Source organism: Sus scrofa, chromosome X (genome assembly GCF_000003025.6).
Source record: "Sus scrofa isolate TJ Tabasco breed Duroc chromosome X, Sscrofa11.1, whole genome shotgun sequence".
In the NCBI taxonomy this organism is placed as follows: Eukaryota; Metazoa; Chordata; class Mammalia; order Artiodactyla; family Suidae; genus Sus; species Sus scrofa.
The window spans coordinates 87995864-88016952 of record NC_010461.5 but is presented as its reverse complement, the minus strand read 5'-3'; the positions used below and the strand labels follow the sequence as shown (position 1 = coordinate 88016952).

Here is a 21089-nt window from a genome sequence, read left to right as displayed (position 1 = left end):
GGGTTGCAGGATATAACATCAATACACAAAACCAATTACATTTTGACATGCTTGCAACAACCAGAAATTAAAATTAAAAATCAAAACCATTTACAGCAGCATCCAAAAAATGAAATAATTAAGGATATTTCATTTTTCTGTCAAAACATGTCAAACACCTGTACACTGAAAAATAGAAAACACTGCTGAGAAAAACTAGAGAAGACCTAAATAGATATAGAAATAGACTGTGTTCATGGGTTGGAAAAAATATCACTAAGATGTCAATTCTCCCCAAACTGAAGTATAGATTCCACACCAATCCATCAAAATCACAGCAAGGTTTTGGTAGCAATTAACCAGCTAATTCTAAAATTCACATGGAAATGCAAAAGGACCTAGAATGGCCAAAGCAACTTTGAAAAAGAACAAAGTTGGAGAATGAACACCACCTGATTTTAAGACTTATTATAAAGCTTCAGTAATCAAAAGAGTGTGATATTGACATGAAGGTAGACTAGCAGATCAATGGATTAGAATAGAGTTCAGAAATGACCCACACATACACAGACACAAAAGGAGAGAAAGGATGGTCTTTTCAATCAGTGGTGCTGGAACAATTGGATAGTCATATGGGGAAAAAAAGAACTTTGATCAGTAGCTTGTATCACATACAAACTTTCCCTCAAAATGGATTACAGACCTAAATGCAGAACTTAAAATAATAACACTTCTAGGAGAAAAAAAAAAGAGCAAAATTTTTGTGACCTTGAACTCGACAAAGACTTCTTAGATATAACACCATAAGTGCAATCCATAAGAGAACAAAGGGACAAGCGGGACTCCATAAAAATTCAAACTTTTGCTCTATGAAAGATACTGTTTAGAAACTGAAAAGACAAGCCAGAGAGTGGGAGAAAATAACTCACAAATAACATAGCCAACAAACAGTTTGTATCCAGAATGCATACATAACTCTCAAATCTCAATAATAAGTCAACAAACAACCCCAACAGAAAAAAATGGGCAAGAGATTTGAACACACACTTTGCCGAAAAAAGATGCAGGATGACACCGTGGCACATGGAAAGGTGTTCCACATCCTTGGTCATCAGGGAAAACCACAATGAGATAGCACTTGCACACTATTGGAATGACTGAAACTAAAAGAATAATCCCAACACCAAGTGCTGATGAGGATGTGGAGGAATGAGGACTCCGGAACACGTGGCTGGTGTGAATATAAAATGGTACAGCCACCTTGGAAAATAGTATTGGAGCTTCCTCAAGAAATTAAAGAAAGCTAAATCTACCATACGATCGATCCATTCCCTTCTTAGGTATTTACCCAAGAGCAAAGAAAGCATGTCATACAAAGACTTGTACACGAAGGCTCACAAACGCTTTATTCGTAGTAGCCCAAACTTGGAAACCACCCAAATGGCCATCAGCAGGTGAACTGATAAACAATTTTTGTGCATCTAGACCATGGCATAGTACTTAATAAAAAATAAGGAGCTACTGATACTTGTAGCAGCATGGGTGGATCTCAAAATCACTACGCTGAGTGAAAGAAGCCAGATCAAAATAAGTGTTCAGGAGTTCCCATCGTGGCGCAGTGGAAACGAATCCGACTAGGAACCATGAGGTGGCGGGTTCCATCCCTGGCCTCGCTCAGTGGGTTAAGGATCCGGCGCTTCCATGAGCTGTGATGTAGGTCACAGACATAGCTCGGATCCCGCATTGCTGTGGCTGTGGTGTAGGCTGGCAGCTGTAGCTCTGATTTGACCCCTAGCCTGGGAACCACCATATGCCACGGGGGTGGCCTTGAAAAGACAAAAAAAAAAAAAAAGTGTTCAGACCGTATGATTTCATTTATATAAAACTCTAGAAAATGCAAACTAACCTATAGTGACAGAAAGCAGACCAGTGGTTGCCTGGGAATGGGGGTACAAATTACAAAGGAGCCGAAGGAGACTTTGGGGGGGGTGTTGGATGTGTACCATGTCTTGATCATAGAGATGGTTTCATGGATATAAACATATGTCTAAACACATCAAATTGTCATTTTAAATATGTGCTGTTGGTTATGTCAGACCTCAGTAAGACTGTTTAGCCGTAAAAGAAGGAAGGCGGCTGAAATTCATATTGTTATAAAGGGGAGAGAGAGGGTGGGCAAGGATTTGTCACCAAATTCCAAAATATCTGAACCAAGATGATCCCCAGAAGCTTGGATGAAGACATGTAAGGCCAACAAAACGAGAAGTAAACTTATACAACTCCTAGAGGAACCGCAACCCAATGCCCCCTGGCGCGCTGGTAAAGGAGCCCAAGGCTATTTGAGAAGGGGCAGAAAGGACCACCGTGATGTCCCATCGCACATCTCCAGGTATCACCATCCGAGATGAGTTTTGAGGTTTTTCTTCCCCTCTCATCAAGCACTCTGTCTGCCCCACGGGCACCTAAAACATACCATATCCCAAAGTGAACTCCTTTTTCCCCCAAACCCACGCCACCCCGGGTTCTCTAGCTTGTAGGATGATACCCCCTCTTCAAGACACTCAGAGCAACCTTTTAGATATCTCTTGAATCCCACCCCACCCCTGCCATCACTGCCTTGGTTCTGGCCCACAGCATTTCTGCTCTGGATAACTGCCATAGCTCCCTAGCTGATATATTTCCTTAGCACTATGGAAACATTTTTGAAATTGCTCCTCTGACCACGCTATGTGCCTTTCTGTGCCCCCGACCTGACAGCAGAATTTCTTTACCTGGGCTGTGCATTAGAATCACCTGAGGAATTTAAAAAAATAACAATGCTTGCACCCTACTCCCACAGATTTTGATTTATTTGGTCTTGGGTGGAGCAGGACATTGTTTTCAAAGCTTCCCAGATAATTCTAAGTGTGTGGCTAGGGTTGAGACCCACTGCCCTAAAGCAGTGGTTCCCAATCACCAGGGGGGGCATGAGAAGCCACCTGGAAGGTTTGTTAAAACACAAATTGCCTGGCCCCACTCCCAGAGGTTGGGTTCAGTGGGACTGAACTCCGGCCCAGTAATTTGCATCTCTCATTAAGTTCCCCGGTTGATGCTGATGTTGCTGGTGTAGGGAACCACACTTTAGAACCACTGCCTAGCTTAAATCATTTTATTTATTTTTGTCTTTTTTTTTTTTTTTTTTTAGGGCCGCACCCACGGCATATGGAAGTTCCCAGGCTAGGGGTCGTATCAGAGCTGCAGCTGCTGGCCTACCCTATAGCTCCAGCAACATAGGATCTGAGCCGCGTCTGCAGCAGATACACCGAAGCTCACGGCAATGCCGGATCCTTAACCCACTGATCAAGGCCAGGGATCGAACCTGCATACTTATGGATACTCGTCAGGTTCATTACTGCTGAGCTCCAGTGGGAACTCCTGGCTTATATCATTTTAACGCTTGTGCTTGGTGGATCTACCAAGCCCTTCACCACCTGCTTCCTGTCTCTCCCACATCATTTCTTACTGCTCCTCATCTCACGTTCTGCCCTCCAGCCACAAGACATTGCTCACAGGTCTCTCATTGTGCTGCGCCATTTCGGGCCACCAAGTCTTTGTAGATGCAAGTCAGTCCCTTTGCCAAGAAAGTGCCCCCTCCACTCCACTTCTGCCCACAGCAAATGTCCATCATCCTTCCAGGCTAAAAGTATGTATATATCACTTCGTCCGTGTAGCCTGCACTGTGCCCGTTGGAGAGTTGGTAAATTGCTTGCTGAGTGCCCATTCTGACATTGCACCCTGCCAGGCTCCTAGTGCCTGTCACACTGTCCTGTATTTATTTGCACACTTATCTGTCTATGAGCTCTAGCGATCTGAGACTGTTCTGTGCTCAGCGTGATTGCCAGCACCTAGCACAGGGCCTGGCCCAGAGGAAGTGCTCAGCAAGTGTTTCCGGGTGAACTGAGTTGGGAATCGTCTCCTCCTGGTGCTACGGATTGGAGACTGGGACCTCCTGTTACCCCAAGTCAACTGGGGGAATCTCATGATGCCAGAGTTACTGGGGTTATTTGCTGCTGAAAACTGATGAGATCCGTCTAGACAAACAGACAGGATTTTGAGCCACAACTGGCTCAGGTCACCAGGCCAACCAACTTGACCATGGCTTACAAGGAGAATAGGAAAAGAGCCTTCAGAGCTCCCTGTAGGTTGGAAAAACTTACATAGCGACTTCACTGTGAGGGCAGAACAGCCTGCCTGCTTGTTTGTCCATTGGTCTGTCTGTCTGTGTATCCCCAAGCCAGACTCTACCTGGATGTACAGGTACTCGAAAGCAGCAGGATCCCGACGTAGCAGCTCCACGGGGTCTTTGGGAAAGAAGCTTATCCGGAAGAGGCATTTCATTCCTTGATAGTGTGTCCGCTGCACTACCTGAGTTGCGAGGATGAGAAGCGGGAGGAAAAAGAGAGTGGGGATCAATGGCTGGCATGGCGGGAGCCAGCTGGGGAGCTTGACGGCAGGGCTTGGGGCAGAGCTGGGTGCTGTTTCCTGCTCTGGCTTCCGGCATGGCCAATTCTAATCGCCCTTGGGGAAAGTGATGGTCTGTCCTTCTGACCCAAAGGGACTCGAATTGTCTTTCTTTCTTTCTTTTGATTTTGTTTTTGTTTGGCTGCACCCACACATGCAGAAGTTCCCAGGCCAGGGATCAAACCCGAGTTGCAACTGTAACCTGGGCCATGGCTGCGGCAATACTGGATCCTTAACTGGCTGCCCCACACAGGAACTTCCAAAAGTGACTAGAATTTTTGAATCACTTATTCATGACTTAGCCTTTATCAACAATCTAAGACCCAAGACACAAGGTAGGAAGAAAAGGCTCCTGGGAACTTCTCTGACTTTTCTTGCTGTGGAGCCGATGCCTTTACCTGGCAGAAGGGCTCAGCCTCAATCACAGGAAGTTGCTGATGGGAAACCAAATCAAAGACTGAAAAATCTCATTCGGAGGTATGGCTGAAACAAGTTGGCAATATACCAGCAACTGCCGAAGCTGGGATGGGTAATGAGGCTTCATTATCCGAGTCCTTCTGCTTTGGTGGATGTTTGAGATTTTTTAGCGATAAAAATGCTTAAAATCCCATTTGGAACAGGAGACCAATTGGATGCAAAAGGCCTTTTGAGGGGTAGGGACGCACATAGGCCTCCCTCCAGGCAGGTCACCCATAACTTTTCCTTTACAGATGGGAACCTGGAAGTCTCGACTGCATTTGGGCTGGGAGCTAAACTTGGAGAGTTCTTCTTTCCTAAATCCTTTCATGTTTTTGGTGTGTGTCTGATTTAGTTTTTGTTGTTGTTTTTTTTGTTTTTGTTTTGGGTTTTTTTTGTTTTTTCTTTTGTTGTTTTTTTTTTTAGGGCTGCACCTGTGGTGTATGGAAGTTCCCAGGATAGGGGTCGAATTGGAGCTACAGTCACTGGCCTACACCACAGCCACAGCAGTACGGGATCCGAGCCATGTCTGCGACCTACACCACAGCTCACGGCAATGCCGGATCCTTAACCCACTGAGCGAGGCCAGGGATCAAACCCACATCCTCATAGTTACTAGTCGGATTCGTTGCCGTGGAGCTGCGACAGGAACTCCCTGATTTCAGTTTTTGTTTCGCTTTCATTAGACATTTCTTCCCAACTGTCCCTCTTCAACTCCTTCCCTCCTTCCCTGGGAATATGGACTGGTCCTGGTTGCCTCCCTTACTCTTCTTGGTGCTTCACCATTGGTGAAACACTATCCAGCAATCCTGGATTTCCCAGCCTGTTTCCATACGGCAAAGGCTAGGAAGTTAAGACACTTTCTCCTGCTCTGCCTTGCAAGTTGACATGGGTGACCTGCTGTCCATTCTTGGCATGACTCACCCCATTCCCAGCCCACACATGTCCTAGCCTCAGGGGTCTTGCTAGACTCCACTCGCTGACCCTTCTGTATTACAGCCATCACCTGAAGGTCAAGTTTCCTCTCGGAGGCGGAAAAAGTCTAGCAGTGAATCACCACCCCAGGCTTTCTCCACTAGTGACCGCTATGACTTATCACCTTCATGCCTTCTTTGGGTCATAAGGGACATTTTTGTTGTCTTTTGTTGTCTTTTTGTCTTTTTGCCTTTTCGAGGGCTGTTCCTGTGGCATATGGAGTTCCCAGGCTAGGGGTCTAATCAGAGCTATTGCTGCCGGCCTACGCCAGAGCCACAGCAATGTGGCATCTGAGCCACATCTGTGACCTACACCACACCTCACAGCAACGCCGGATCCTTAACCCACTGAGCAAGGGCAGGGATCGAACCCGCAACCTCATGGTTCCTAGCTGGATTCGTTAACCACTGCGCCACGATGGGAACTCCCGTAAGGGACATTCTTAAAAGGCCTCTGCAGGTGGGCTGTACAGACCTCGATTGAGAACTGTGACTTTTAGGAGCTGGCTCAACCCAATATAATAAATTGTCCAGAAAGAGAGTACCTGGTGGTCTACTAGAGGCCACCTGCAAAGCTATCGAGCCAGGACAAAGGAGTTACTTACATAAGCCAGGGGCTGCTTGTCCTGGAGAAGCAGGAACTTGTGGTTCTGTTCTGGTCCAGCGTACTCAAGGACAAGAGCAAAGTGCTCAATGTACCTCAGGGAAAGCCGGTCCTGTAATGTCACCATCACATCCTATGGAAGATAGAAGAACTTTGAGAGAGCGATCTATTCCAGCTTTAAGATACCCAAGTCCCCAAGATAGGGGAGGGCAACTGAACATCAAGAAAGATTAAAAAAAAAAAGAAGTTCCCATCGTGGCTCAGTGGTAATGAGCCCAACTAGTATCCATAAGGATGCAGGTTTGATCCCTGGCCTCTATCAGTGGGTTAAGGATACGTGTTGCCGTGAGGTGTGGTGTAGGTCGCAGATGTGGCTTGGATCCAGAGTTGCTGTGGCTGTGGTATAAGCTGGCAGCTACAGCTCCAATTCGACCCCTAGCCTGGGAACTTCCATGTGTTGAGGGCGTGGCCCTAAAAAGACAAAAGAAAAAAAAAAGAAAGAAAGATAGTCCTGGGGAGAAAACTGAGGCTGGGGAAGTGGGCTAGGCAGAGGAGAGTGACCCACAAGTGCTGTTGAGGCCTGGGGAACACCAAAGTTGCAGGGGGTTGGAGATGAGGTTTCTGAACTTGGGCTGGCTGGGCACAGACCAAAAGAAGGTCATTGGCATTCCCGCTGTGGCACAACGGGGTCACCAGTGTCTTGGGGGTGCTGGGACACAGGTTTAATCCCTGCCTGGCACAGTGGGTTAAGGATCTGGCATTGCTGAGCTTCAGTTTAGGTCACAGCTGCAGCTGCGGTTTAGGTCGCAACTACAGCTCAGATCTGATCCCTGGCCCGGGAGCTCCATATGCCGCAGGGCGGCCAAAAAAAAAAAATAATAATAATAAGGTTATGTCCCTCCCCACCTCTTTCCTTCCATTCAACACATTTATCTCCTGTGTGCGTACTAAGTGCCAGGCACTGTGCTGGCTCTGCCCTCACCTTCTCACAGAAGTCAGAATGTTCACTCTGGTTTGTCCAGCAACTCTTTCCATAGGAATTAACAAAAGCCAAAGCCATAATTACATGATTAAAAAGCAGACAACTTTGGGATTCATCATCTAAATCAAGTGACTGGAGTTACTGGCAATCATGTTCACTGCTGAGTGTAGCTGGCATTTTTTTTTTTTTTAAGTGCCGAACCCGCAGCATATGGAGGATCCCAGGCTAGGGGTCGAATTGGAGCTATAGCTCCCGGCCTACACCACAACCGCAGCAACTCGGGATCCGAGCCGCGTCTGCAACCTACACGACAGCTCATGGCAATGCCAGATCCTTAACTCACTGAGCAAAGCCAGGGATTGAACCTGTGTCCTCATGGATCCTAGTCAGATTCGTTTCTGCTGAGCCATGATGGGAACTCGGTAGCTGGCTTTTCGAGACGATCAATTTAACAACTTGAAAAATGTGTCTGGGCGGAGGAACCATGTCACGTGTTTCATGTACAGTCACGAATCTGATTACCTCTGTGCTCCGTCTGCTCTGCTGCCCTCCTTTGAATATTAGGGTGTCTGGAAACCTACCCATGGGGGCTGTCCACATGCCACTTTTGAGACTTCTGCCATCTATTTGCTGTGACTTCGGCATACACCAGCCTCCAGCGGGTCCGTTGGTAGAGTTGGCATCACTCAGCCCCACCCCCCACCCCCCCAAAGGCCGGCAAGAAGCAGGCTTGGGAATGCGAAGCTGCTTTCCAGCCAGAGTTGCCAAACAAGCCCCTCAGTGAACATGGACAGCCCTTTAGCTATTCAAATGTTAGGCTGGCAATTGGTGGGTACTTGAGAGCATCTCTTTATCCAAGTAGTCACAGAGGCGCCAGTGTTGTTGGAGTTCTGGCAGCGACAAATGAGGTGTTTTTTTTTTTTTGCAGTTCGGCTGTGTTGGGACTGTGGATAGCCAAGCTGGTGATTGCCAACTGGTGTTACAAGTGTAACAGCCCCCGTGCCAGGCTGTCGATTCACCCAGGTACCTCTCTGGGACAAGTGGCTTGGCAGCCTGTCCAAGTTCCAATGAACAGCCAGTGCACCCTCCCTGCAAGTTACGTGTAAGATCACAAGCCAGGGGACAGTGCTGTCCTGGACGGCAGGGTACCTGCAGGCCCCAGTGGAGGAGATGCTGTGAACTGGGAGGAGTAAATGCACCGGTGTGGAGACAGAGCTACGGTGGACAGAGCGGCCCATCAATTAACACCAAGGGGGATTCTGGGAGTTCCCTGGTGGCCTAGCAGGTTAAGGACCTGGCAGTGTCACTGCTGTGGCTTGGGTCGCTGCTGTGGTGTGGATTCGATCCCTGGCCCGGAAACTTCTGCACACCACGGATACAGAAGAAGAAGAAGAAAAGAAAAAACAAGGAGGATTCTGACACCCACATCTGGAGGAGGGACACTTGGACACCCCCGGGGGGCCCAGTTCCAATGTCTCTCCCACAGACGGAAGCCTTCCATAGGCAAGACACCATCCTGGGGCAACCTCAGGACTATGTTTTTGTCCCAGGTCACCTGGGGGCCCCACTCAAGCCCAAGGCCTTGGTTCAATCAACATGGCCCAGGGATTCGCAACTTGGGCGCTACTGACACTTGGGACAGGACAGTTCTTCATCATTCAGGGATTGTCCCACTCCTTGCAGGACAGTTAGCATTTCTGATCCGGAGACACTAAATGCCAGACTACAGGGATGACCCCAAATACCCTCACACATTCCCCAAAACCACACTCGGAGGGGGCAGGGCTGACCCTGGCTGAGAACAGCTGGCAAGGCCAATTCTGGGCACCTGATAAGATCTCTTAGGGAAAGCTTCCTGGCCCAGGGCTTTCTATCTTTATAGGGTTGTTCTGGTCCCAGCAGGGGTACCAGCAGGACACCTGTGGGTCAAGGTGGGTTTTCTGGGCAGGCGCTGTAACTTCCCAGCAGTCTGGGCAGCATTAATAGCATGGAAACATTCATTTGGGGGATGGTATTCTCTCCCTCTCTCTTTTTTTTTAATGCGGCACCTGCCACATATGGAGGTTCCCAGGCTAGGGGTCGAATCGGAGCCGCAGGTGTAGGTCTACACCACAGCCATGGCAACAGCGGATCTGAGCCACATCTGCACCCACGCCACAGCTTGAGGCAATGCCGGATCCTTAACCCACTGAGCGAGGCCAGGGATTGAACCCGCATCCTCAAGAAGACTATGTCAGGTTCTTTTTTTTTGCAGTTTTTTTAAATTTATTTTTTCATTTTTTTTATTACTCAAATGAATTTATCACATCTGTAGTTGTATAATGATCATAACAACCTAATTTCACAGGATTTCCAAGAAGACTACGTCAGGTTCTTAACCCACTGAGCCACAACGGGAACTCTGGTATTCTCTCTTTGGAGAGAATCCAGGAGAAGCAGGAGCTGATATTTCTGTTCCAGAGCTGACTCGAACCTGGAGGTTAATAGTACCATCGCCCCTCCTCCTCAGGGGAGTAACTACTGGCTGAGCCGTTAAGAATCGGAGCTCAGTAATTGCTCTTCCTGTGAAAGGAATCGCCAAAGGGACTGTTGTTGGTGGACTTTTCAAATCTTGGTTCAGTGCTTAAAATCTGGTTGTTATTTTAAAAGCAAGGCATGGATAAGCTAATCTCCCGAGAGATGGTTTGTTGATTTCTGTGTGTACACTTGCGTAGGTGTTATTGTATCAATACACATCACTTTGGCTTTATAAATGGTTTAATGATCGTCACAGTCTTTAGCTCCGCCGAATCTGAAGGATGCAGGGCAACAGCAACACAGAGCAGTTCGGAAGCAGATGCGTGCGCACAGGTGCACGCGCGTGCGCACACACACACACACACACACACACACACATATACACACGCACACACCTTTTCAGTCCTACACCCAGCTGGGCACACAACCGTCCCCCAGCACAGTCACTGCGGAGTGTATGCTTTTTCAACCTGGTGCTCCCAGCAGCAGGAGCTCAAAGGCCAAGGCCACCTTGCTCTGGCAGCGAGTGGCTCTGGGTAGACTCAGAGGACCCCGGGGCTCAGCAGCTGTGCGCGCTTGGAGAGGACAAAGCTGACCCGGGAGAGGGGACTCTGCGTACCTTAACAGTGGTCCGGCCATCAAATGTGAACGACTTGATCTGCCCGTTTTCTAAGAAAACCTTCAGGACGTTGGGGATGAGGAGAAGAGCTTCTTTCTTCATCATTTTCTGTGAACAGGCAGGGAAAGGACAGGAGAGGGGCTCACACAGAAGGAGGAGGGAAGCCAGAGGAGGGGCGAGGAAAGGAGGAGAAAAGAGAAAAGGGGACAGGGAGCCAGAGGCAGGGAGGGACAGACAGACAGAGGGAGCAATTGATCAATGATAACGTTACGTGGAGACCAGAAACAAATCCTCCAAGAAGACACGGGGCCATAGCAAAAGCTCCCCCTTCATTCAATGTCACAGCACACGTGGAGTCCACTGCGGCTCAAAGCTCCACAGATCAGAGTGGGGCTTGGCCTGCAGGGACCACCAAACACAGAGGGCTGATGGAAGGCCTTAGCGGCCCGCCTCACTCACCTGCTCTCACCTCCTATCATCCACGGCCGCTTTCCTTTCCACTGGGCCCTTCGCACATTGAGATTGCTTCCACATCAGGCCTTTGCTCTGCCATTCTCCCTCCTAACTGGTCCCCTAGGTCCTCTCTGACCGGGCTCCTGCCTACTTCTCCAGAGTCTTGGAGGTACCCACACCACCCTCTCTTTTTTCCCCCGTTTCAGCCACACCCTTGGCATATGGACGTTTCTGGGCCAGGGATCGAATCCAAGCCACTGCGTTGCCCTTCACCACAGCTGTGGCAACGCTGGATCCTTAACCCACTGAGCTGGGCTGGGGATGGAACCTGCGCCGCCACATAAGACAATTCCGGATCATTAACCCACCGCACCACAGCGGGAACTCCCACACTGCTCTTTCATGCCTCCATACCTCTAACAACTCATCATGCAAGGACTGCCTCACACCCTGTAGGACACTGAGCATCTCTAACTGAGACACTAAATGCCAAGAGCATGCCAAATAGTTGGGATGACCCCAAACACCCTCAGGCATTTCCCAAAGCTCTCTGAGAGTGGGCGGTACTGACCCTGATTGAGCATCACTGGCAAAGTCCATTTTTGAACCCCTGATAATTCCTTAACAACTGCTTTTCTGGCCCAGGTGTTTCTGTATTTATAGAGTGGCCCATGTTAGGTTGTCAATAAGTATTTACTAAATAAAGACGGCTCCCTCTGCCTTCCTCTTTTGCTCCTTGGCAAACTCCTACTCATCCTCCAGAACCCAGATCACATATGAATTCTGTAACGCCTGGCCAATATCATCAGGTACTTGGACCTGGTGTTCACACTTGTTCCCATAGCAACTTACACACACCTCTCTTAAGTGCTTTTATATTTTCGAAGAATGTTTGCCTTTCACAATCAAACAGAGAATCTGGAATACCACAACCATGTCCTATTCAATCTTTGTAGTCTCGACATTGGGCAGAGTTCCCAGCACACAGTTGGTGCTCAATAAATGGCTGCTGAATATATGAACAGTCGCTGCTTAATATGTGCTTACTGGAATGATTAGACTCATTAGGAGAATCCGACCATTTCCTCGGGCCAACATCAGCAGTTACATAGGAACTGAAAAGCTGCAGAAGACGGCCAGATTCCTGAATTCACTGAGCCTCTGCTATGTACCCAGCATCATGCCAAGCCCCATGGGGACTACGGCAAAAGCAGAGGACCGGAGTCTAGCCTTACATTCTTGTTGGAGTTATGCATTGCATGCACACACACAAATCCACTGGAGAACAACAATAAAAGCAGAACAGACCAATGGCTATAAGATAGTCAAGGTTTCCTGGATGAATTGGATTTTTTTCTTTTTTTGTCTTTTTAGGGCCGCACCCACGGCATATGGAAGTTCCCAGGCTAGGGGTGGAATCGGAGCTGGAGCTGCTGGCCTGTGCCACAGCCACAGCCACACCTGATCTGAGCTGCACTTGCGACCTATACTACAGTTCACGGTGACACTGGATCCTTAACCCACCGAGCGAAGCCAGGGATCAAACCCGCATCCTCATGGATACTAGCTGGGTTCGTTTCTGCGGAGCCACAATAGTAATTGTCAATGAACTGGATTTTGATTTTAAAGGAGTTGGCAGGTTTGGCCCACGAGAGAGGCCAGAAGAGAACAGTCCAGATCTGGGGACAAAGTATGAAACCACAAACAAACAAGTCCTCCTGGGTCGGGGTATGGTGGGGGCGGGGGTGTGCTATTGTGACATCAGGGCATTTCCGCATGGAGTCAAGCCACAGTGCCGGGGGGTGGGGGGTGATGGGATCTAAAGTTCGAAAAGTGACTCCCCAGTTCTCTCCCTGATCCCGAGACGCCTCGCTCCCGCCAAGCCCAGAGGCCCCGGATTCCCAGACTGATGACGCTCAGCGGTGGCTGGTTTTATTTAGCACGCTGGGTTGGACTCAGATAATTACTTAATTGATTTTGCTTAAAAATAGAGTTGGCAAGGAACGCCCACAGGATTTATTTTTTGCTCTGGCTGCTTAATAAAGCCCTGGAACATGAAGAGAAATGGATGATAGGGCAGCCCAGAGTCACCTGGGCCTGGCCTCCCCCAGGTCCGGCCCAGTGGTGAGTCTGCTCTGGTCCCCAGTGGCGACGGTCGTGATGGTGGTGGTGGCATTGGGACATCAGGTCATTTCCTGAGCACAGGGAAGGTGGATGCTTCCCTCCCAGACAAGAGCCTCCCACCACACCTGGTGGCCTGTCCAGAAGCGACAGAGTAACCCTGGGTGGGTTCTAGCCCCTCTGGGGCGTTCATGTTCAGCTTGGTCTGGAGGGAGGGCTTGCTTCTGCCTGCGGCTGGAGGGGACGCGGACAGGGGAGTCGTGTAGAAGAAGGGGAGAGGAGGGAAGAGTGCCAGGGAGCTGCAGAGAGGGGAGAAAAGGGGGGGAGAGGAGGGGAGGGGTTCTTCACTGGTGGCCTGGCCTTGGTGGGTTACTCTGATGCTGAGCTGGGACAGGCTGCACCTGTCCGCACTTTCCAAATTCAAGTCTCATTTCCTCTGGGTGTTGCAGGGCTCGGAACCCAAATGTCCCCTTAGTGACCAGGACCTCAGAGTCGGAGTCAGCTTTACCCTGATCCAAAAGGACCACACTCTTCCCTTTTCTCTCTGTTCACCGGCCCTGGCTTCTCGTCAACCTCTTGCTGGGGCTGACATGGAGCCCAGCCACCAGTTATTCCAACAGCTCGGCCAGCAGGGCCCAGTTGTCTCTTTGGCTTCCTCGAGCATGGAAAGAGGAGATTGGGGAGGAGAGTCAGGGAAATGGAGATGGAAGACAGCTGTGTTCTCTGTCCATCTCCCCCCCCACCGCCCCCGCCACCGCCTTCGGTCTTTTTTAGGGCCTCACCCGAGGCATATGGAGGTTCCCAGGCTAGGGGTCCAATCGGAGCTACAGCTGCCAGCCTATATCACAGCCACAGCAACGCCAGATCCGAGCTGTGTCTGTGACCTACACCACAGCTCATGGCAACGCCGGATCCTTAACCCACTGAGCGAGGTCAGGGATTGAACCCGCGTCCTCATGGATACTAGTCGGGTTCGTTACCACCGAGCCACAATGGAACTTCTGTCCTTCCCTTCTGAGTGGCTCTGCCTTAAAGACCTAGAGAGGTGTCTGATACTCCCCTGATTTCCCCACTCAGGCTGGGCCTCCTAGCTTTTCTCAGCTGTGCCTCAGTACAGAAATGCCTGCAAAAGCATGCCAGTGCCTGATAGCTCCGGCTAGCCTGCCCTCACACACCCCCCCCCCCAGGGCATCGCCAGCTTCTGCGGATTCCTAGGGGGACTCAGTTATCATCCATGGCCGCTTAATACACATCTCCCTGCTCTCCAGCCATCTCTTCTCATTTGCTTATCTGGGGCACACAGCTCAGTTCATGTTAGCCCCACAAAGCAGTGAGAAAGACCGGGGGGCTGGCCATGATCAATGCCCCCCCCCCAGATTGGCTGCCACGTGGCCTGAGCTGTCAAGCATCCCCTGCCACCTAAAACCATACCTCGCTGAGGTGGATTCTATACCATCTCAATCTGAACCACTTGTCCTCCCAACATCACTGAGAGGTACCCAGAGGCAGGGAACAGGTATTTATTCTGCATTCCTTATAGTTCAGGGAACCGCAGCAGGTTCCCAGAAGTTACTCAAAGCTCTGTGACTCAGTGAGTCTGTATCATTTCCCTCAGACTGCTTTGCTCTCCTTTGCACAGTCGTCTTTGCTCAAGACGTGGAGTTGCACGATCCTCCCCCTAGGAAGGAGGCTTATAGAAAATAGTATTTTTGATGGAGAAGGAAGCCTGGCACCCCAAAAGGATTTACCCACAATTCCTGCACTATTTGAGAATAGAGACCTTAGGGATTTTACCCAGGTGTCCTGGCGTCCTAGTTCTGGGCTCTCTTGCTACTTTGGGTCATCCGATTCTATCCCACAGAATCAGCTAGTCTCTCTACTTTTTTTTTTTTTTTTTTTGTCTTTTTGCTATTTCTTGGGCCGCTCCTGCGGCATATGGAGGTTCCCAGGCTAGGGGTTGAATCGGAGCTGTAGCCACCGGCCTACGCCAGAGCCACAGCAATACAGGATCCGAGCCGCGTCTGCAACCTACACTACAGCTCACGGCAACGCCGGATCGTTAACCCACTGAGCAAGGGCAGGGACCGAACCCGCAACCTCATGGTTCCTAGTCGGATTTGTTAACCACTGCGCCACGACGGGAACTCCTCTACTTTTTTTTTTGTGAAGAGTGCTCAGTGTCACCAGATCTTCAGAAAACTGCTACCTCCTTCCTGTTTCTATCAAGGAGCCAAAAGATGTTTAGGAAGCACCTGTTCTAAGCATAAGCTACTGTGAAAGACACGGAACTTTCTCCGAGCACCATGAGGATTCTGAGTGAAATTGATACATTTTCCTTCTCCACACAATGCCCAGGGCTTCGCTGGATACCACACCCCCCTCACTCGCTAACCCACCCTCCCTGGAGCGTCAAGGTCACCCCTCCAACTCCTTTGTGATGCTGTCAGATGAAGCAGATGGGCAACTGACCCCGAGCTCGATGGCTAGGCTGACTCTGGCCAAGGACCGAGGCGAGGAGGGTGAAGCCGCACTTACTGCATGTGTTTCTCCAACCGCCACCTGCTCGGAAAATCGGACCTTCACAGGATTGGATCTCAGCTTGGCCTTCTTCGCAGCACTGATGAAGGCAGATTTGGGGGACTGGAAAAAGAGCAGAGCGCCAGTAAGTTCCCGATCCCTGGGACAACCCTGACCGTTGCCACATGTCTCAGTAAGTAAGATGTCTCAGTATGGATACCCTTTGCCTTGCTCATCAATAAGTCAATAAATCAGTATTGATTCCCTGCTAGGTGCAAGGCAATGTTCTAAGTGCTTTCTGAGATGATTGGTATGTTCTGAATAAGCTGGGGCATGAATCGAATTTGGTTAAATTGAATCCCATTATTAATGCTCTAGGCCTAGGGGAGTTTGCAAAAATTCTTGGTAATAACATACACTGAAGGTTTATATATTTGGTTTCCTTAATGTGAGCTATACCTAAATGGTGGGTTTTTTTTTCACATCGGAATATGAACATCTCAAAGGATTTATAGAAATGATCTTATTCATTTCGAAATATGCCCTGCCTCTAGGAAGGAGGCTCATAGAAAATAGTATTTTTGATGAAGAAGGAGGCCTGGCACCCCAAAAGGATTTACCCACAATTCCTGCACTATTTGAAAATAGAGACCTTGGGGATTTTACCCAGGTCTTCTGGGTTCTCTTGCTACTTTGGGTCATCCGATTCTATCCCACAGAATCAGCTAGTCTCTCTACTTCCTCTATTTTTTTTAGGACCGCACCTTCGGCATACGGAAGTTTCCAGGCTAGGAGTTGAATCGGAGCTACAGCTGCCGGCCTACGCCACAGCCACAGCCATGCAGGACCTGAGCCTCGTCTGCGACCTCCACCACAGCTCATGGCCATGCTGGATCCCTAACCCACTGAGCGAGGCCAGGGATCAAACCCTCATCCTCATGGATACTAGTCACATTCGTTTCCGCTGCACCACAGCGGGGAACGCCAGTCTCTCTAGTTCTTGAAAACGCCTATGACTTCAGCAGGACACATGGCTAGCAAATGCTGGAAACTCAGTCCTTCCTGAGTGTGCCATGGATTCGAGGAAATGCATGTATTCTTTCATGTGGCAAATTTAGGGAGGGTCCACTCTGCACCAGGCACCGTTCTAGGTGATGAGGGACCCAGCAGTGAACAAGAGGGACAAAGCTCCCTCCAGGAGTGTCCACACAATCAAGGACAGACAGACCAGAAATTCCTCTTAGGGAACAAGTAAGGACTGGGAGGACAAGTTGAGCAGAATAAGGCATCACAGCAGAGACAGGCAGTGATGGGTGGTAGTGATGGGTGGTGTTATTTTAGACAGGCTGGTCAGGGAAGACCTTGTCAAGGAGGTGACATTTAAGAAGCCTGAAGGAAGTGAGCGAGCGACAGCCATGAGGATACCCGCAGAAAGACTTCCAGGTGGAAAGAACAATAAAGTCTTTGAGGTGGGAGGAGGATGGGCACCTGAGAAAGAGCCAGGGTGCCCAGTGTGGCTGGAGCAGAATGATGGAGCCAGAGAGGTAGTGCTCAGAGAGGCAGCTGGGGCTGGGTCATGGAGGACCTTGTGAGCCGTGGCAAGACCTTCGGATTCTGCTTCACTTGGAGGGTTTTGGGCAGACAGGGTCTGACTTGCATTTTTGAAAGGATGCCTGTGGCTGCTGGGTGGAAAATCATGCCGGAGGCGGTGGCCAGAGGAGGGAGACCAGGTTGGAGTCTACTGTTGGAATATAGTTCATATGTGATGGAGGCTTGGGCTGAAATGGTTATCATGGGAACCGGCAGGATGGCAAGTGAGTGGATTCTGGATAGATTCTGAAGTTAGAACCAAGACGCTATGTTGATTGTGGGAAGTGAGCAAGACAGGAGTCAAAGAGAAGAATGGAGATGCCATTTACTGAGACAAGGAAGACTTCGTGGGGGAATCAGCCAGGTTTGCGGCTCTTCCAAACCACCTCCCCTGCCAGCCTTGCCATGGAGCCTGCGAGCCCTACAATCAAGCATTCCTTGGATTAAGGCCCTGAAGGGTCCCTGCCAGCTGGGAAGGCAATAACTTAAGCTATTTTCTGCCATTAAAGCCACAGTTGAGTTTCCTTTACCAGAGCAGCCACAGGAGGGCAGGACCCTAAGATAAAGACACACAAGAAACAAACATCCTCATCAGCTCTTGGGCTCTGGTCCCAGCTGTGTTCCCTTCTGAAGCCAGCAATCTCATTTCCCCAGAGAGGGCAAATTGCAGAAAGCCACCTGTTCAACCCGAGTCCGGCAGAACCTCAGGCAGTGGGTCTCAGTCCTGGCTAAGTGACAGAAACACCAGAGGGAGGAGTTTAAACCACCACCACCACCCCCGCCCCCATCCAGACTGATGACATCACATTCCTGGGGATGGGGCTCAGGTATTGGTATTTTTTTTTTTTTTTTGTCTTTTCTAGGGCCGCTTTCCTGCAGCATGTGGAGGTTCCCAGGCTAGGGGTCTAATTGGAGTTGTAGCTGCCGGCCTATGCCACAGCCACAGCAACTCGGGATCCAAGCTGCGTCTGCAACCTACACGACAGCTCATGGCAACGCCAGATCCTCAACCTACTGAGCAAGGCCAGGGATCGAACCCGCAACCTCATGGTTCCTAGTCGGATTCGTTAACCACTGCGCTACCACGAGAACTCCTTGGTATCTTCTTAAGTTTCCCATGATTTCGAAATGCAGCTAAGAGATTGGGAACCCCTGTGCTAAGGGAACCTTAGACTTCTCATCCTGAGCCACAAGGACAATTGGTCGGCAGCACCCAATAGAGCACAATCCAGGGCTGGAGATCGTTGCAGAAAGTGCTCACAGTATTGATTGCTCATGGGAGAAATGCCTTTGTGTGTTGCACGAATTTCTGCCAGAGGTGCCAGGCACAAGGTAGGTGAAATCGTTGTTCTACCTGACAGCCACCCTGTTTTCTCTGTGATCATCTGTCACCCAGTGTCCCCATGCACGATGTAGAAAGAGGGATCTCTAGAGACCTGAATGGGCCAGGGAGTCCACCCTTCATTTCCACATGGGAAATGGAGGCTGGGGAAGGGGATATAGTTTACTCAAAGCATCAAAATAATTAGGCAGTGGAGCCAAAACCAGCACCCTGATTTTCCGAGTCTTGGATCGGCCATCATCATGCAGAGCAGACTGAAGCTGGAAGTCCATTCCTGGTCTTTGGTCCCCTGGTCTGGTTTTACCTTGGTCCTATTGAATGGGTTTGAACATATGAAGAATCTGAACTGGTATTTTTTTATGTATTCACCTACGGAGAGAGGCCAGCCTCCTTGCTATCCCTACCAAAAGTCTACGATTAGATCCTCTCCTAAAGATGCCACTACCAAAAAAAAAAAAAAAAAGTCAGATATTTATAGCAGCAAAGTCAGAAAAGATAAAGTGGAATTGCCAGTATTTTCAAGGATTATAGTCATTTCCAGTGTCTCTTGTACAGCTATTTTCAGCTTGTTTGTGCCTCATTCCTCACTGACCCTTGTCCTGTTGGTTTCTAAGACTCCAGCCTATTCTCAGTCTTCAGCCTCGATCACTGACTGTGACTCACTCATTGCCAGCTGGTCTCTGCTACATGTCACGGAGTCACATCTAGCCTTATGTTTCCACACAGGTGACAAATGCCTTGCAGCGTGACGTGAGGGGCTCTCAAAGGTTGCCCTGTCCTATAGCATCTTCGAAGAGCAACTATGGGGCCTGAAGTTCTTTTTTTGATTTTTAAAATTTCAAAATTTTTTTGTTTGTTTTTTAGGGCTGCACCTGTGGCATATGGAAGTTCCCAGGCTAGGGGTCGAATCAGAGCTGCAGGTGCCAGCCTACACCACAGCCACAGCCACAGCAACTCAGGACCCGAGCCACATCTGCCACCTACACCACAGCTCACAGCAACGTCAGATCCTTAACCCACTGAGCGAGGCCAGGGATCGAACCTGCATCCTCATGGATCCTAGTCGGGTTCATTAACTGCTGAGCCACAACGGGAACTCCCAGGGGCCTGGCGTTCTTGATACTAGAGTTATTCCCTTGAATTAAACTATGGAGAATTGGGAAGGCCCTGGTCAACATTCGAACACGGTGTCAGGAAGGAGTCACGAACATACTTCAGGAGCCAATAGACCGGGCACCTGTGTGGGCCAGCGCCTGCCCATTTATTTTTGCAAATAAAGCTTTGTTGGAACAGAGCCATTCTCTTCATTTATGCATTGCCCATGGCCGTTAGTGAGCTACCACGTATGGCCTACAAAGCCTAAAATATTTACTATATGGCCCTTTACAGAAGAAGGGAAGACTCAGGCACTGACTCTGGCATGCACTCATCCAGTGTTCCTAAAACTTCCCTGATAAGAATCATTGGGAAATGCTCATTAAAACACAGATTTCGAGGTCCACACCAGACTGCAAGAGAAGGTAGGGCCCAGGAGTCTATACTGTTGAAAATGTCCTAACCGACTAGGCATAGATTAAAGCGGGGACATCTGAGCCCTTCACTGACCCCATTTTTCCTCCAAGCAGCTGGGAGGCTCATTTCGCAATAGGCACCCTTTCTGGCTAAAATGAATTTGGGCTTGAAACACGGGACCAGAATTGCTAAGTACCTCTGGGGCCACTGCAAGTCCCTTGAAGTAAATATGAAGCCAGCAGCTCAGTGGAATAAGCAATAGAAGCGAGGAACCTGCCTTCATCCCTTAGGACTGAATTCAGCAACTGCCAATTCTCTGACCATTTTTTAATTTGGTGGCTCTATTAGTACAGGTTTCAGGGTTGTGCTCACGTGCATGCTGGCTAAAGACAGGTATGGGGCCCAATGTCTTCGTGTATGATAGGGCCCTACTTTGACAAGTGTGCAAGGATTTTGAAAAGATGGAGCTCGGGTCCCTGAAGCTTTGACAGCCTCCTGATTTTCCTTCCCGCTGGCTCATTTTCTTTGACACCTGAGCCTACTTATAAGCAATTCCCATAGCAACCACGGTGGGAGCCTGGGAAAATGGAGGGCCATCTTGGCTTCGTGGGCCCACGGATAAGGGACCCAGGGGGCCTTCCTTCCCACACTCAGGACTGCCTAGAGGGGACCACGTCCTCTCTCCAGCTCCCCAGGCCCCCCACAAACCACACAGAACCCTCCCTCGCCATCTATTGCCTAGTTGGGTAGTTCTGCGTACAGCTCCCTGGACACACAGTCTTCTTCCAACTTCTGTGCCCAGCTCGTGCTCTCTTCATGATCCTCACCCTTCAGGATGTCCCAGTGTCCCTTTTGCTCAGCTAAAGGCCATCTCTAAAACCCAGCTCAGATTCTACCTCGGTCCTGAATTCTTCCCGAGCTCC

General features: G+C 49.5%; 1 protein-coding gene across 3 annotated transcripts in view; it reads right to left on the bottom strand.

Annotated features, from left to right (window-relative positions):
• FRMPD3 (FERM and PDZ domain containing 3) overlaps positions 1-21089 on the bottom strand; it is a 72436-nt gene that overhangs the window by 36118 nt on the left and 15229 nt on the right. For all 3 annotated transcript variants that reach the window (XM_021080188.1, XM_021080190.1, XM_021080189.1), the window contains 4 exons: positions 15741-15845; positions 10632-10739; positions 6515-6646; positions 4264-4383 (listed from right to left, as the gene is read on the bottom strand). In XM_021080188.1, the coding sequence (XP_020935847.1) occupies positions 4264-4383; positions 6515-6646; positions 10632-10739; positions 15741-15845 (465 nt within the window). The remainder of the gene's footprint in view (positions 1-4263; positions 4384-6514; positions 6647-10631; positions 10740-15740; positions 15846-21089) is intronic.